At 38.8% G+C, this 15,698-nt stretch overlaps 1 protein-coding gene across 1 annotated transcript in view; it reads right to left on the bottom strand.

The window, feature by feature from the left end:
* Nucleotides 1-15,698, bottom strand: part of DCC (DCC netrin 1 receptor) — a 902,832-nt gene that overhangs the window by 211,660 nt on the left and 675,474 nt on the right. The window contains exon 12 of the mRNA XM_026649009.1: nt 10,793-10,842. Coding sequence (XP_026504794.1) covers nt 10,793-10,842 — 50 coding nt within the window. The remainder of the gene's footprint in view (nt 1-10,792; nt 10,843-15,698) is intronic.

The following is a 15,698-nucleotide window of genomic DNA, read 5'->3' as shown; positions in this document are numbered from 1 at the left end:
AGGGGGCACACCCCACACTTTGAGGACCACTGCTCTACTGGGAGGTGTTCAGATACTACAGTGATGAGCTCAGTGTAAGAACCAAAATAGAATATAAAAGAATAGTATAGAACCTGCCCCATTGCCTGGGTTCGGCTGGCCTTGTAGACAGCTAGTGGTGGAGGTGCACATGCTACTTCTGGTCCAACATCAGGTCGCAGAATGCATGCAGATTGCCAGACAGGAGGAGCAAGTATGGTATATGCAGATTCAGGGCAAGGACATGACCTCCCCCCCATCATGGTAACCAGTGGAATACAATGCTGAACCACCATAAGCAATTCCTTGGTGCTTTAAGTGGAGTTAAAACAGGCTGTGTGGCCTAATATGTCAATATTGTAAGAATGGTCTGGGATGTATTTACATGATATTTTAATACAGATTTCATAGGAAAGTAATTTTAAACAGTTGAACTAAATGTGTTGTGACAGACCCGTTGATCCCTTTACTCTGCTACAGTATATAATTTCCCTTCAGTGCAGAGCAGTCGCCAGACCCAGATGCCAAGCAATGAAAAAAAATATTTTTTCCACTGGCAACATCTGGCTCCTCTGTGTCTCATGTCTGTCACATTGTATCCCACGGCATGGCTTCTGATGTCTGCGTCCATCTAAGTAGCAGAAATTAATTCCAGGAGCAGAGAAAAAGCGCAGTAGCATTTTAGAGTTACAGTGTTTAAAAATGATGACAGCCACAGTTGCATGGAAATGATATGAACAAAGGGAGGGCACTGGCTTGGAGGACAAGAATTCCACGCAAAGTGGGTGGCATGAAAACAGGCACAGAGACATTTGTGAAAGAAGCAGGCTAATGGTGCATCAATGCTGGCATCATTGGTGAAGCAGAAGCAGCATGAACTTACTGTGCATTAGGACTCATGGGTCCTGTTTCCAGGTTTGTCACTCATTGTGACGATGGGAAAGTCCTCTAACCCTTCTGTAAAATGGGGATACCAATACCACTCGCCAATCTCTGAGCAGCGTTGTGAGGCTTCAATTAATATTTGTTATTATTTATACAAAACAACAGAGGTGGCCAGTGCTTTACAAAGGAGCTACCCACATCAGTAAATAGCACTCAGGGTTAATAAAAGCTGCGGAATTGGATTTTAAATTAGACAAAGGAGTAGAAAGGGAAAGAGAAGCAACATAAACTTTCATGTGAATTTCTTTTTAAACAAAAAGTTTGGTTTCCCGACTGATATTTTTGAACTATCTGTACTGTAGGTTTTTTTTTTTTAATAGTGCCCATCACCCTAAGGGCTCTTTTTCATGACAAAATGTTACCATGATTGAACATGGTTAAGAATCAAGTTAGCAGGCATGATGCTTACTACAATTTGTCCTTCCCTAGGTTGATCAAAGTCAAGCTCAACATTGTGCCAGACAACCATGATGGAACCCTTACGTCCTCAGGTTTAATCATGATTAGCTGGCACACTGCTGAATGTGATTTGCTCAGGTCTACCCTGACTACAAAGTCATAGTCAAAATCATATTAACTAACTTGATTCTTAATAATTGTGTTCAAACACATGAACATTTTGCAGTTTTGACCAGCTCTCAGAGTCGTATGAGTGGGAGGCAAATCATGAAGCCACAAATGTACGGCTTGTGGTGAAAGTAAAGTAATTTGCTAAAGGCAGTGGACCTGATTCTCCACTATTTTGCTCTTTATGTAACCACTTAAACCTTTGCAAACTAAGGACAAAGTGACTGTAAGATGCTATCACCAGTTTATGTAGATATTTCAGATTTGGTAGCATTTAACTTCGACTTTGCCCAAGGTGTAAATGACCGCACCAGGCACAAAGCAGGGGAGAGTGGGACTCATTGAGTGTTAAGTGTTATAATTATTACTACTGTGAAGTAAAAGAGAATATTCAACAGTGTTGCAAATAATACATTCAAAAGAATATTCCATTATCATCGTCTGTTTCTGCCAGTCATGTTTAGCCATTGTCTCCTTCAGCCAGGGGCGGTTCTAGCTTTTTTTCCGCCCCAAGCACGGCAGGCAGGCTGCCTTCGGCGGCATGTCTGCGGGAGGTCCGCCAGTCCTGCGGCTTCAGCGTACCCGCCGCCAAATTGCCGCCGAATCCATGGGACTGGCGGACCTCCCGCAGGCAAGCCGCTGAAGGCTGCTTGACTGCCACCCTCACAACAACCGGCAGGGCGCCCCCCACGGCTTGCCGCCCCAGGCACGCGCTTGGAGCATTGGTGCCTGGAGCCGCCGCTGCCTTCAGCATGGCTGCAACAAGAATCTTATGCTTGTCTTAATTTAAATTGATGAGGATGATCATATTGAAGAACATTCTTCTGAACTTTTCATATACAGTTAAACAACTCATATCTTTTCTCATTGTATTAACTGTGTGAGTTTTATTTGGGGTAACATTCTGCAAACAGTACTTGATAGAGTACTTATTACCATAAGTAGCCCCTGGTGAAGTCACACTATGCCTCGGTGATAAGTCTTCGATGGATCATTTGTGGGTCTTACCATTGTAAATACTTCACCCTAAGCATGGCTGGGTCTGATTCTGCTCTCAGTTACATCAGTATAAAACTGGCATAACATTGACTTCAGTGGAGTTTCTTCTGATTTACATCAGAATAAGAGAAGAATCAGGCCTGTTACCTTTTACCTCATCTTTGATTAGGAGGAATTATTACATTCCCGGTTCGAAGACCCTTAACTATATTGTGCAGTGCCTTACTTCACAAGCAGTCCCATTCACTTCAGTGCAACAACTTGTGGATGATAATTATTAATAGTAATACTGTAGAGACTAGGAAACCCAGTCATAGGCCAGGACCTCCATTGTGCTAGGTACTGTACAACTAGAGAAAAAAAGACAGCCCCCGCCCCAAAGAGCTTACAATCCAAGTAAAAAGCAAGAGACAACAGATGGATACAGGCAGACTGGTGGTTGAGTAAAAGGGAAAAATGAGACAATACTGGTGGTGAGCATAATATGCAGTGGTCTCAGCACACCAGCTTTTTGTCAATTTTTTTTGTAGGTATCACAGCAAAGGAGAATTTTAAGGAGGGATTTGACAGAGAAGAATGGGAAACATGCCTCTATGTTAGCTGTACAGATCCTTGATGCTCCTTTCATACAGGTCTTTTAAAGTACCACACAGAAAATGTAGACATTGAAATATAATATAACTACTACATACTTTAGTAGCTTTAAAACTGCCAATATACTAACAGGCATCAAAGTTTCTGTGCATCAGAGAAAAATGCAAAGCCTGTATTGTATTAAAAAAAGCTCCATTATAACAAAAATCAGAACACAAAAACTAGAAACAGACCGAAGAATTTCCCCTCACAGAGAAGGGCTCTGTTGAGAGTAAAGTTCTTTGCATTTTAAAAACAAAATTGGAAAAATATCAACTTAATGGCTATTGCCTCTCAGCTAAAATAGCGGCTGGTCTGTCAAAGAAATCAGACTAGAATTCTGAAGTGTTTAGATCCAAGACAGGTCTCTTTCTCTCTCCAAAAGAAGAATTTCTTATAGTTTTTACCCAGAGCTATGTAAAGAATTTCACACATATCCTCTCCCACAAGAATAGCTAAACACAGTTTTATACCAAGTAACTTGCTTTTAAATTTACTTTCTTGGCACATGGCACATGGCACATTTGTGTAGGTGGATCATCCTGCTGAAGTGGCATTATGAATTCCACAGGTTTTGTTTTCTTCCCCAAGATTTCCAATTTTGTCAGCAAATATGAAAAAGCACAGAGTTGTATATAACTTTATGGTCAAACACTGTTCTAGGACGCATGCTAGCTCCCACTGACTGAAAGAGCTGCCATGCACAGCTCTGAGGGCTGAATTTGAGCCCATGTAGAAGTTAAACTGAATGAACATACACGCACAAATAATAATAATGCTTATTTTTTTGTAATGCTGGGATACAACAATGGAACACACATTAGTAGAAAAAGAAGATCTGGAACAGTTAAGTATTATGTGTAAAGAAATACAAGCAGTTGTGATTACTGCTACTGATTGGCTATGAATTGCCACACACCGCTCATCTGGTCTCCGATAAGACATTCAATGATTTTTGTTACTCTGTCTTCCAATAACCCTTAGCCACTTGCTTATCTCATCCCCCTGCAATATCTTGTATTTTAGATTGAAAGCTCTTTAGAGGCAGGGACTGTTTTTTACTGTTCAGTACCTAGCAAAATTGAACCCTGATCTGACTGAGGCCTCTAGACACAACTACAATATAAATGTTAATAATAATAATACTTCCAAAATCTTCTATGTAATTAAATTCTTACAGCTCCCACCACTGAGGAAAAATATTATGAAGCCAGAAATCTTATTAAACTCAACATGAAGTTTAAACAGGTATGGGAAGTGTTGGAGCAGGTTATTGTATTAGACAAGGTTGCATTATGAAGCAAGTTGCCCTGTGCAATATTTAAATACAATTTGGGAACTGTGCTAGAATAAAGTTCAGCTACTTTTTTTTTATGTAATCAATATGTGAAGTGGAAGTGTTCAACTGAACTAATTCTCAGTGACTACTGTCAGGTTAGACGAAAAGAAAGAATGATCAGGACAAAAGCTGACAGAGCGTAGAAGTGTTATATTTTAGATCATTGCAAAACCGAAGAGATAAGAGAGAAACATTACAAACCTCATCCAGACTTTCACTAGACTGGTAAATAATGTAAAGTTCAATGTGAAATTGGGAATTAAATTATGTCTTGGCAACAAATGCCACAAGAATTGTATTTCTTAGCTATAAACAAAGGCATTTTAAACACAGTCCATGAAGCCAGTTCTTCTGCTTGATTAACTTTGTTTCTCTAGATTTAGTGAATTTACTTTTCTTTTTACTGTATTAAGATTGTTCTTCAAAAAACAACCCACATTTAGAAATCTGTTCCAGCTTTTTCAAACAGTGCTCATGTGTAGATATACATGTGTACCAATGTACTTTCTATAGGTTGAGGGCTTTAATGATGGACAAACATGAAATGTTTCAGAAATTCACTTTGGGACCAATTCACTTTGGGACCAATAAACACACTCTTGGAATCACTCTTTTTGAATGGATTGCTCATGAATGGTGCCATATTGATAGCTCTAGGAAACAGAAATTCCCTATTAACAGAAGAACACTTCAGGGCCTGTCTCTAGAATATTTCCCACACTTCCTTGCCAACGTGCCTCAACCTTGACATAGTGGGAGGACAGTTCAGATTCCATACGCAGCATTCAATCCTTTGCCTTCAGTGTCTTCAGATTGACAAAATGTGTGCATGTTACGACCATTTGGTTCTGTGATATCGAAACTTGGCCATCATGAAAAGAACTAAGATACATTTGTTTTGCATGGGCTACAGCACAGCAGTCCTGTAGGCCATGATTCAGCAAAGCACTTCAGCATGTGCATAAATCCATCCCCATTAAACAGATCATTTAAATATGTACTTAACTTGAAGTATATTTTAACATCCCATTGAAGCTTTATGCTTAAATGTTTTTTGAATCAGAACTACAGTAGCACCTTCCGATTATGACAGATATAGAAAACCTAGAGATAAAAGGGTCTATCCTTTAGCAATAGAAACATAAATATTATTACTATATGAACAAACAAAAAGAACTTTAAAATGGACTTAGTCTGTCCCCATTGCTGTGCAGCATTATTTCCTACAGCATATTTTCCTGTTTTTTAAATGTCTTAACACTGAATGAGCACTACATAAGGTCACTAAAGATTACCAGCTGCTCTGTGACATATGTGTCTTGAGAATAAGTCAAAGATACACACAAAGATTTGGAATGAGATATTTCTATACACCATTGCCCTTGGGTACTACATGTAGGAGGGTTTAAAAAGTAGAGGGTAGCACTTTTTAAAAATACACATTTGCATTCAAGAAAACAAGAGATGGAAAACGGAGATCAGCATGAGTGAAATTTAAGTTCATAATTGACATGAGATTGTAGACGTGTTTCCAAATAGTAAGTTCATCTTTTGTAATGAGCTTTTGATTTAACTTGTTGCTTAAGTGTCAGTGGTGCAAAAGGAAATGTCTGAAGGGCATGTTCTACGAGACTACCTGTAAATACAGATTTCACAGATGGACACTTTTCCATTATGTCTGATGGCTGCTGAAACTGATAAAGTATGTGTGTACATTTCTTTTAATGCCCTGAAGTGTCAACTTGAGGGTCTAAATGGACTTCCTATTGCAATGAGTTACCAAAGAAAAAATTATGTTGCTCCAATAAAACAGGGGAAAAGAACCTCTCAAACACACAGCATAATAAAATAGTACATTGCTAACATAATAAAATGTTAACAGAATTAATACCAAACATATAAAATATCAAATGAAGGAGACACTATTAACCAACTTCAACAAAGGGTATGACTACACTGCAATCAGAGGTGTGACTGCAGCACACATATATCTAAGCTAGCTTTGATCTAACTAGCTCGAACAACAACAATGTAAGTGAAGTCACGGCAACGAGGGGTAGCAGCACAGGCTTTATAAGCCCACAAGGGACCCTGGGTATGAACTCATGTGACCAAAATAGCTTTGATGCTATTTTTAATTGAGCTAGCTAGAGCAAAGCGAGCTCAGGTATGTCTACACATGCTGCAATCACACCTCTGAGTGAAGTATAGACAAACCCTAAAGGCTTGCCTACACAGCAAGTTACTGTGTGGCAAGCTGTTGCACAGTAACTGGCCATGTAGATTAGCCCTTAGTGATCTCTTGGATTTAATTGACATTTGTGCCATTGTGGAGGAAAAGATGGCAACAATATTCATAAAATTAGCAAGATGGAAATAGTCCTACACAGGACATAGAAACAGTGGAAGCCATCTGTGTTGAACATAATTTTCTGATGAGAGTTTTTCCCAACGGTTGCCTCTCTGTCTTCTAAGTGATTGTTTCCTTTGATGGTCATTTATGATTTGGGATTACCTTTCAATTGTTCACCTCTGCTGCACTAACAGTGCTGTTGGCTGAATCTCGAATGAAAAAAATCACTACTTAAGATGTTTTACAGATCGTTTTCTCCCCTTGCCTCCACCATTTTTTTTCTGCATTGGATTAACTCTGTTGCTCAGTTACAACTTTTCAATTGACAACCTTAATATATCTGAGCAAGAGCTGGGTTTTGTAAAATTGATCAGTGATTTTATTCACTGCCTGTGGGTCTGCTTTGTCTTAGTAAACTAGCATGGCTTCTTATTGTGATTTCTATTGGAGCATGTACAGTGATTGTTTTTATGAGATAATAAGTGGTTGGCATCAGCTGGTATTAATGCTTGTGTAAAGATCCATTCATTTCCTGAAGGTTAAATTTAAGTCAGTCTAATATGTGCTATCATCTCATGTCCACATTGAAAAGATAAGATTAAAGAACGCCCATTAGGAGATGGTTGAAATTCTGAATTTCTGTCCTGAATTTCTGTCCATGATTTCAAAATGGGTATCATCTCCAACCACTTAGTAAAGGTGAAATGTCAAAATTTTTCATGGAACAAACTATTCCAAATATTCCATTATTTCATTTTGACCTTATCCAAATATTTGAATTCAATAAGATGGAAAAGTTCCATTTTCACTTTATTATTTTGACATCTGTGTTATTTTCATATAATGTAAAAGTTGAAACAATAAAATCCAAGTCAACCTTACCAATGCAAAACATTTAGATTTTATTAAAATTAAACATTTTGATAATTCCCAGAAAAAAATAGACAAAAATCAATGTTCCCATTAAATGTTTCAATTTTATCTGATCAGTATTTTTTTGATGGGAAACTGTTCTGCTGGCAAATTTTTGACCAGCTCTGGCTCCTCATGCACAGTGGAATTTCATACCATTAGGACAAAACTCATCTGTTCAGGTGACAGAGTTTTTCTGAAAGGCTGTTTCCAAACTGTGGAACAAACTCCAACAGGAACTTAGAACCATCACAAACATCACACCCCTCTGCTCAAAGTGCAAGACACACTTCTTTGACCTGCTTTTCTAATACAATCAACAGATCAGCAGATAATACATATTTATTAGGGCTGTCGATCAATCACAGTTAACTCACACTATTAACTCAAAAAAATTAATCACAATTAAAAAACTAATTGCGATTAATCACAGTTTAAATCACACTGTTAAACAATAGAATACCAATAAAAAATTATTAAACATTTTGGATTTTTTCTACATTTTCATATATATTCTGTGTTGTAATTGAAATAAAAGTGTATATTATTTTTAGTTTTTAATTAATCGTGATTAATTTTTTATTAATTTTGTTAATTGCTTGACAGCCCTAATATTTATTTAAGAGATGAAAACAACTGCCAAAGCACTAGACTATACACACAATTTCCCTGTGGGGGTATGAAAAAGAAATGAACCTCACATGACAGATGTTAGACTCATCACTTACTGCACTAGTGGAAAGTACTCAGATACTATGGTAATAAGAGTAGTACAAGAATCTATTCAGAATAGAATGCTTACTTACATTTACAACCAGATATTGGTATTGCACACTGTGACAGCGCTCACCTCCACCGTACGCCCCCTCATGGACCACCAGGTGCCATGGGTCAGGTGCCACCTTTCGTGATGTCCAATGCAGTGGTGTATAGACCCTCTGGCTAATGCATTCTTCAGTCCCCACCCCTTCCAGAGTATTAATATCCACAAATAAAAGACAAACCAAGAAACCAAAATAGGGTCATCCAAAGAGTCTTTGGCAGGACCCTACCCTATTTAAGTCCTGGCTTCAAACAACCAGTCCTTTGGTCAGTCTCTCAGGGCCCGGTCATTCCATCCACCAGGAGGCTTGTACTACAGCAAGCTGTCTCAGTCTCCTGGCTGTAACCAGACTTCTCTCCTAGAGAGAGAAGCAGAGCTCTGCTCTCCTTCCTGGGCAGCCCCCAATTCAACTTGCTCTTCTCATTTTAATTCCTATCTCCACACCTGACATCTGCTGCAGGTGTAGCAGGGCAGGGCTACTTGGGTCCACAGGTCCTCATTAACCTCCTCCTTGCCAGTGTGGGTCCTATATGCCTCATCACACACAATGATTTTTTAAATTATTTTTATTTCTAGCACATTTGTCCAAAAACCTTTACACTGCTTTCAGCAGTTTAGATGTCTCTATCACAGAAGCAATCATTCAGATAAACTAGCTTAGCTAAAATTGGTTGCTTATGACTGAATTGGAACATGTTTTTTCAATTTGCTAATTTTCAAGGACCACTGTCTTATGTACAGAAATATTTGTGTCCAGAAAGTATGTATGTGTATGTGCAAAGGGGTAATTGTGCACAAAGGCATTGCTAGACCAATGACGTCAACACATGTTTTTCCACTGACTTCAAGGAGAACAGAATTGAACTCAAAGCATGCATTTTCTTATGTGAAAAACAGGTACTTACGAATTCTGGTAGCTCTTGTACACACACAATTACACTATGTGATCCACATTTTCAGCTGGTACAAACTGGTATAGCTCTAATGAAGTTAGAGCTACACTGTCTGTTTCCCACTGGCAAAAATCTAGCCCAAATTTGTGATCACAGGTGTTAAATATGTATGCCCTCTTTGCATCCACACATTCTACTGGCAAACCATAAACAGATGTACATCACAGAAAAAATTAACTGTGTATTGAAAAGCTAAGGAGACAATAATAAATAGCTATTTACATTTTCAATTTTTTTTAAATGAGTGTCAACTATGTGTTTTTGTTTGTTGAGATAGAACAAACAGAGCATAAGACAGGGAATTAGGCAGTTCTGATGAATGGCCCTTGGCAAATCACTTAACAGTTTCCTTGTCTGTAAAATATTAACAATTGCCCTACTTTGTTAAAAGCTTTGAGATTTACAGAGTAATAACAATAATACTTAGCACTTACAAAGTGCTAACAATGAAGCACATTCTTAAACACATTAACTCTAAAGGCAGAAGACTCGATTGTAAAGAAGTCTAGGATTTATTCCCCACTTTGCTACGGATTTATTGGTCATGTCTTCTAGCCTCTCTGTGCCTCAGTTCACCCAGCTGTAAAATGTGAACAACATCTAAGTCACAGGATTGTTGTGAAACTTGTTTTGTGATACAGCGAGTACTATTTGTAAATAAGGAGTTTCATTATATGCTTTGAGGAGAGAGACTAAGTCACGTTCTTCAGGAGGACAGAACTTTTCGTGGCTTCCAGCGCAAACTGAACTCCTTTTCTAGTGATAGGGAAACTCTTTTGTATGCAGGAGAGTCAGCACTGTGTCAAATTCCAGACTGTAAAATCAAGTGCTACAAGAATGATGCCTCATTAAAAGCATTGGAAGGAGAAATTCTCTCTTTGTTTGTTAGAATCGACAACAAGATTACAAAGTCTCATTCATCAGCAATTAATACACATTCTCATCTAGACTGTTACTGTAAGAAGGTTGTTGTCTTAATTAAACCAGCTCAGGTGGACACTTTGGCCTGTGGAAAGGAAAGAAATATATTGCCCACCAAAATGACTGTCACAAAAGAGAAACAGGGATTTGAAATGGTCAGTTCAACTAATAAGGAAGGATAAAGAGATGAATAAAACAAAGCATTGTGTGGATTTTAGAACATTTTCTCTTATGTAAAATCTACACATAAACAGGGCATGTATATACAAGATGTACCAAATATATATTTGAACTCTGACAATGAGATGGTGAACATATTGCAGACTTACCCTTGAATTAACCACTTCCAAGGAGACATTCTGAGGCATTGCACTTGGTACTAAAAAGGGAGAAAAAATTGGAAATATGTAATTAGTAGCAGAGTCATAAAAGGCTATGTCAAATCTCTCTCTTATTAGAAAAAACTGAGTATGTCGTTCCCACACACTTTATAATCTGATCATAAATGTGTAGTTAATTCAGGTGGCACTTCAGAGGTCCCCTAGAGAGATAAAATATAAATGCCTCTATTTGTTTCTTCTCATTTTTGGTAGACCTATTAGTGAGCCCCTTAAACAGTTAGTCAATAGATTTTCTTCAGTGATACCATATAGTTGATTTCAGTTACTTGTTTATTTCAGTTGATGTTTATAACAAGATCTTTCAGGTAATTGCTCTGCTGAGCACCAGGTTATTAAAATACATGCATTTCAGAATTCACACTGTATTAAGATGCTATCCTAATTGGTACTAGTTCTGAAGATCTCCCAAAAAATAAAAGAATTTGAAGTCTTTTTCTGATATTAGTAAAAACTTATTTTAAAATATACCATCTTGCTTTAAGTAATATACGTAACTGGGGAGAGACTGTTTATTAATTTCACTATTAATTTTATTATGTCTGCACTGGTAAACATACTTTAATTGTTAAATGCAACTAATGCTTATTTAACACCCTCTTTCCAGCTCCTGATGCCCTTGGCTTCCTCCGAACGGAATCATCAGACCCCCAGAGGAGCAGGCCTTTAATTTGAAGAAATAACTGACTCAAGTTCCTATCTAATTGAAATTAGAATTTCCTTAAAACATAAAATCTATTTTGATTAAACACCCCCAAAGTAAAGCTTTTGTTCATCTATGACTCATTTCTGCCATCCTCACCCACATTGAGTGATGCCATTGATATCAATGGAATAGTATTGGGGCTTCATCATAAAGGTGGTAGAATAGGTCCTTATTAACTAAATATTTACAGGACTGACAATTGTCTCCTTGATGCCTGTATATCTCAGCAGATTTGAGTTACAGATCTGGCTCTGGGAGGAGGTTTTCATATATATTTTCTCCTAGGACACAGTCAATGTTCAACCAATAGCTTAACAAACGGTATCTTCAAACATAAATTCTCGGTTTGTGGTGCCTTTGCACATTTTGCTGTCTACTGTCACACATAGATCTAGAGCCGTAATTCCCTCTCACTTGAGTATACAAAGAGAGTTCTGGATCACATGGTAAGCTGGGCTCCCTTAAATTTGAACATGCATATTGATACAGCTAAATGACCATGATACATATAGAAGCCAAGACTGTAGGTCACACATATAGAAGGTGGGGGGAACTGTATTTTCATAGAAATGTAGAGCTGAAAGGGACCTTGAGAAGTCATCAAACCCAATCCCCTGCACTGGACCAAATAAACCTTGACCATCCCTGATGTTTGTCCACCCTGCATGGGCGGCGGATAATGGAGGCTGGGTGAGGGTAAGCCTCCCCAAACCTCTGCTAATGTTCCCTGTCACAGCCCCGGTGGGACTCAGAGCTCCTCTGGGTGGCCCAGGCTCAGGGCTCAGCCCCGGCTGCCTGGCCAGGGCATAGGACTCCTCTGGGCACCGGCGGGCTGGCTGGGGTTCTTGGCTGCTCCAGGCACTGGCGAGCCTGCCAGGGCTTGGGGCTTCTCTGGGCTCCAGCTGGTATTAGGGGCTGCGCTGACAGGCCAGACGGCAAGAGCGGGAAGGATGGCAGGGGCAGAGTGGGGGGCAGAACCTTGGTCAGAAGGGGCAGAACGGGGCAGATCCTCAGTCAGAAGAGGCGGGGCAGGGGGGCAACCTCCCTGAACAGGGAGTGCACGTGCCACTGATGCCACCCTGTTCTTAAAAACCTTCAAAGATGGCTGTGCCACAACCTCCATTGGCATCCAGAGCTTAGCTTCCTTCAGAGCTTAACTACTCTTTTAGTTAGAAAGTTGTTCCTGACATCTAACCAAAATCTCCCTTGATGCAGATTAAGCCTGTTACTTCTTGTCCGACCTACAGAAGATATGGAGAACAATTCTTCATAACAGTCCTTAACTTTTGAAGACAGCTTTTAAGAAAACAGTGAATAATCATCTGAACATGAGATCACAGTGTGATGTTGTGGCTAACAGACCAAATATGATCATTGGATTATAAGAAGTAAATATTTATTAGGAGTAGAGAGCTGTTAATACTATCATATATGATATTAGTGAAACCATTACTAGAATACTGACTCCATTTGCATTGTCCACAACTTAAAAATGGTGTTGACGAATTTGAAAAAGGTCAGAATAGAGCTACAAAAATGATTTGAGGTCTGGAAAACCTGCCTTACAGTGAGAGACTAAAGAAGCTCAGTCTATTTAACTTAAACAAAAAGAAAATTAAAAGGACACTTGATTGTGATCTATAACAATATGAATAAGGCGAAGATTTCTAATAGTAGAGAGATCTTTAATCTAGCAGACAAGGACAAGATCCAATGGCTGAAAGCCATTCACACTGGAAATAAGGCATATGTTTTTTTACAATGATGGTAATTAAGAATTGGAACAAATTACCTATGGGTGTGGTGGCTTCTTAATGTGTTGGAAGAACAGGATCGTAGTAGTGAATATAAATGATAGTTCAATGGATTACCCTAAACAGCTTTGGTCATGAAACTAAGAACTTCCAAAAAAATTTGTGAAAACCAGAGAGAGACCCTCTCACACTAGAGTAGCTAAGAGCCTAGCGGTTAGGACACTCGCTTGGGATGTTGGTGACTCCCGTTCAAGTCTCTACTTCAAATCAGGCCCAGCAAATATTTGAACCTGGTTCCCTGACATCACAGATGAGTGCTATTGTCTATTCTGGGATGGGTCTCTCACCAGAAATTCCATCCTAGACCTGAGGAATATTTATTCAGAACAGCTACATTTCTGAAAAAGTTTCAGTTTTGAGAAATCAAAAGAAACATTGAAAAATTTCTGATCAGCTCTAATTTCTATCAAAGTGTACCAAGAAATTCATGTTTTGGATGAATGGTGCAATGAAGTGTTTGACAATGATCTTTGAAACCTTTCCTCAATATATAGCACGTCACAGGGTCTGCTTTGGAAAGGATAATGAGCAATCACGCATCTGAACATAGCTTTGGGTTTCTTAAAGTGATAATTGAGTCATTAGACTTTTCCCCAGTGCTGTTGAGGTTTGGTGTGGTCTTAGGCGACATGTTCTCCAAGAAGTGTTTACAACTGAACTGATGTTCTAGATTGTTAATGTCCGTTTTGTGCCTTTTACATTAGGAAAGGCAGTATGAACCAATGGATAGGGCCCTAGTATGCGAATCTGGAGACCTAGATTCTATTTTAGCTCTGCTACTGACCTGCTGTGTGACCCTGGGCAAGTCATCTCCTGCTCTCTTCTCATCTTTTATCTGTCTTATCTATTTAGATTGTTAAGCTCGATGGGACAGGGACTGTTCCTTACTATGTGTTTCTAGCAGTGCCTAGTACAATGGAGCCCCAGTCTTGATTGGAGCCTTAGGCAGTACCAAGCAACAAAGAGTCCTGTGGCACCTTATAGACTAACAGATGTATTGGAGCATAAGCTTTCGTGGGTGAATACCCACTTCGTCAGACGCCTGCAGTACCATAATTCAAATAATAATTCCACCAATAACATGTTGGTATACAAGGGTCAATATAGCTGCTTAATATGTAAGGGAGCTGTGGTTGCTCATCAGTTACTCCAGAGATTATATTCAATACTTCATTTCAACAAATTTAGAGACAGAGAATCTATATCTGCAGGGTACTTAATATTTCAAGCCTAAAAGAGAAGTGATTACGGTATTCCTGTGATATTACTGACCTGATCAGAAACAGTGAATAACTGATCTCACACAAGAAAGCCTGTTCTCATGAGCTATTTTACAGAAGCAAGAATTCAGATAACATTCCTATATATAATATATCAGTATTTGTAACTCGGTCATCATGATGGTGTGTGAAGGAATTGTACACTTATAAAAACGCTAGGCTCACAATCTATAAAAGGATCCGATTTTTTTCTTCTCCCCTCCTGCCCAGGAAGAAGCAGGAATGGTGAAGCACAGCATCTATTTTTTTCCCCCCCTCTCTATCTTATCCTGAGGACAAGTAAGAGTGTTTGTCTGGTTGGTTTTGGCATAGTGCATCTGTGTATGAGCATTATGGTAAGGCTACAACAAAGAGATGGGTGGATCTTTCACTTTCTCTTGGTGGTAGTGGTCAGCATTCAAATTTGTGGGTGCTTAGGTAATGGAAAATATTTTGAGGTCCAATCCTCACTAATACTGAGGTGTTTAGAAATGTGGGATTTTAAAGGCTATCTGATCAGTGCCATAAGCAACTTGTGTCTCCTGAATTAAGGTGGGATGTCACCGCCCATGCAGATCAAACTTGCATTTTTTAATTACCACATTAAACATTAATGTCGAATATAATTTGATCTCCATTATCACTTTAGGCCTTTTTTGTCATTATTCCTTTTCCAAGTATTACTGCTATTGATTGTCTGTTTCAAAAGATTCCTCCCCCAAATGCATTAGCCAGCACTTCTCCAGGTTGACTATAATTGTTTATCCTGTCCACATTGATAACTTTTTCATTATTTCTCTGTCCTCACTGTGTGCAACACCTCCCAATTTGGTTTCGTGTGCAAATTTAATTAATGTGCTGTTTATCCCTTCTTCCAGATCTTCAATCAACATGCTAAATAAATCCAGACCCAGTACCAATCGGAGTCACCTTCATAGGAACATTGCTGATTGTCTTTACCTTTGTGTACTATACTTCAGCCAATGAGACAGTAGTCATAACCAAGACAATGTGATTTAATATTTTAGGCAAAACAAAAAATCTGTGGGTCACTGCAT

Source organism: Terrapene carolina, unplaced genomic scaffold, assembly GCF_002925995.2.
Source record: "Terrapene carolina triunguis isolate 2854851 unplaced genomic scaffold, T_m_triunguis-2.0 Scaffold69, whole genome shotgun sequence".
In the NCBI taxonomy this organism is placed as follows: Eukaryota; Metazoa; Chordata; order Testudines; family Emydidae; genus Terrapene; species Terrapene triunguis.
Note: the sequence above shows the minus strand (reverse complement) of the source record. Positions and strands in the feature narration are given on the sequence as shown.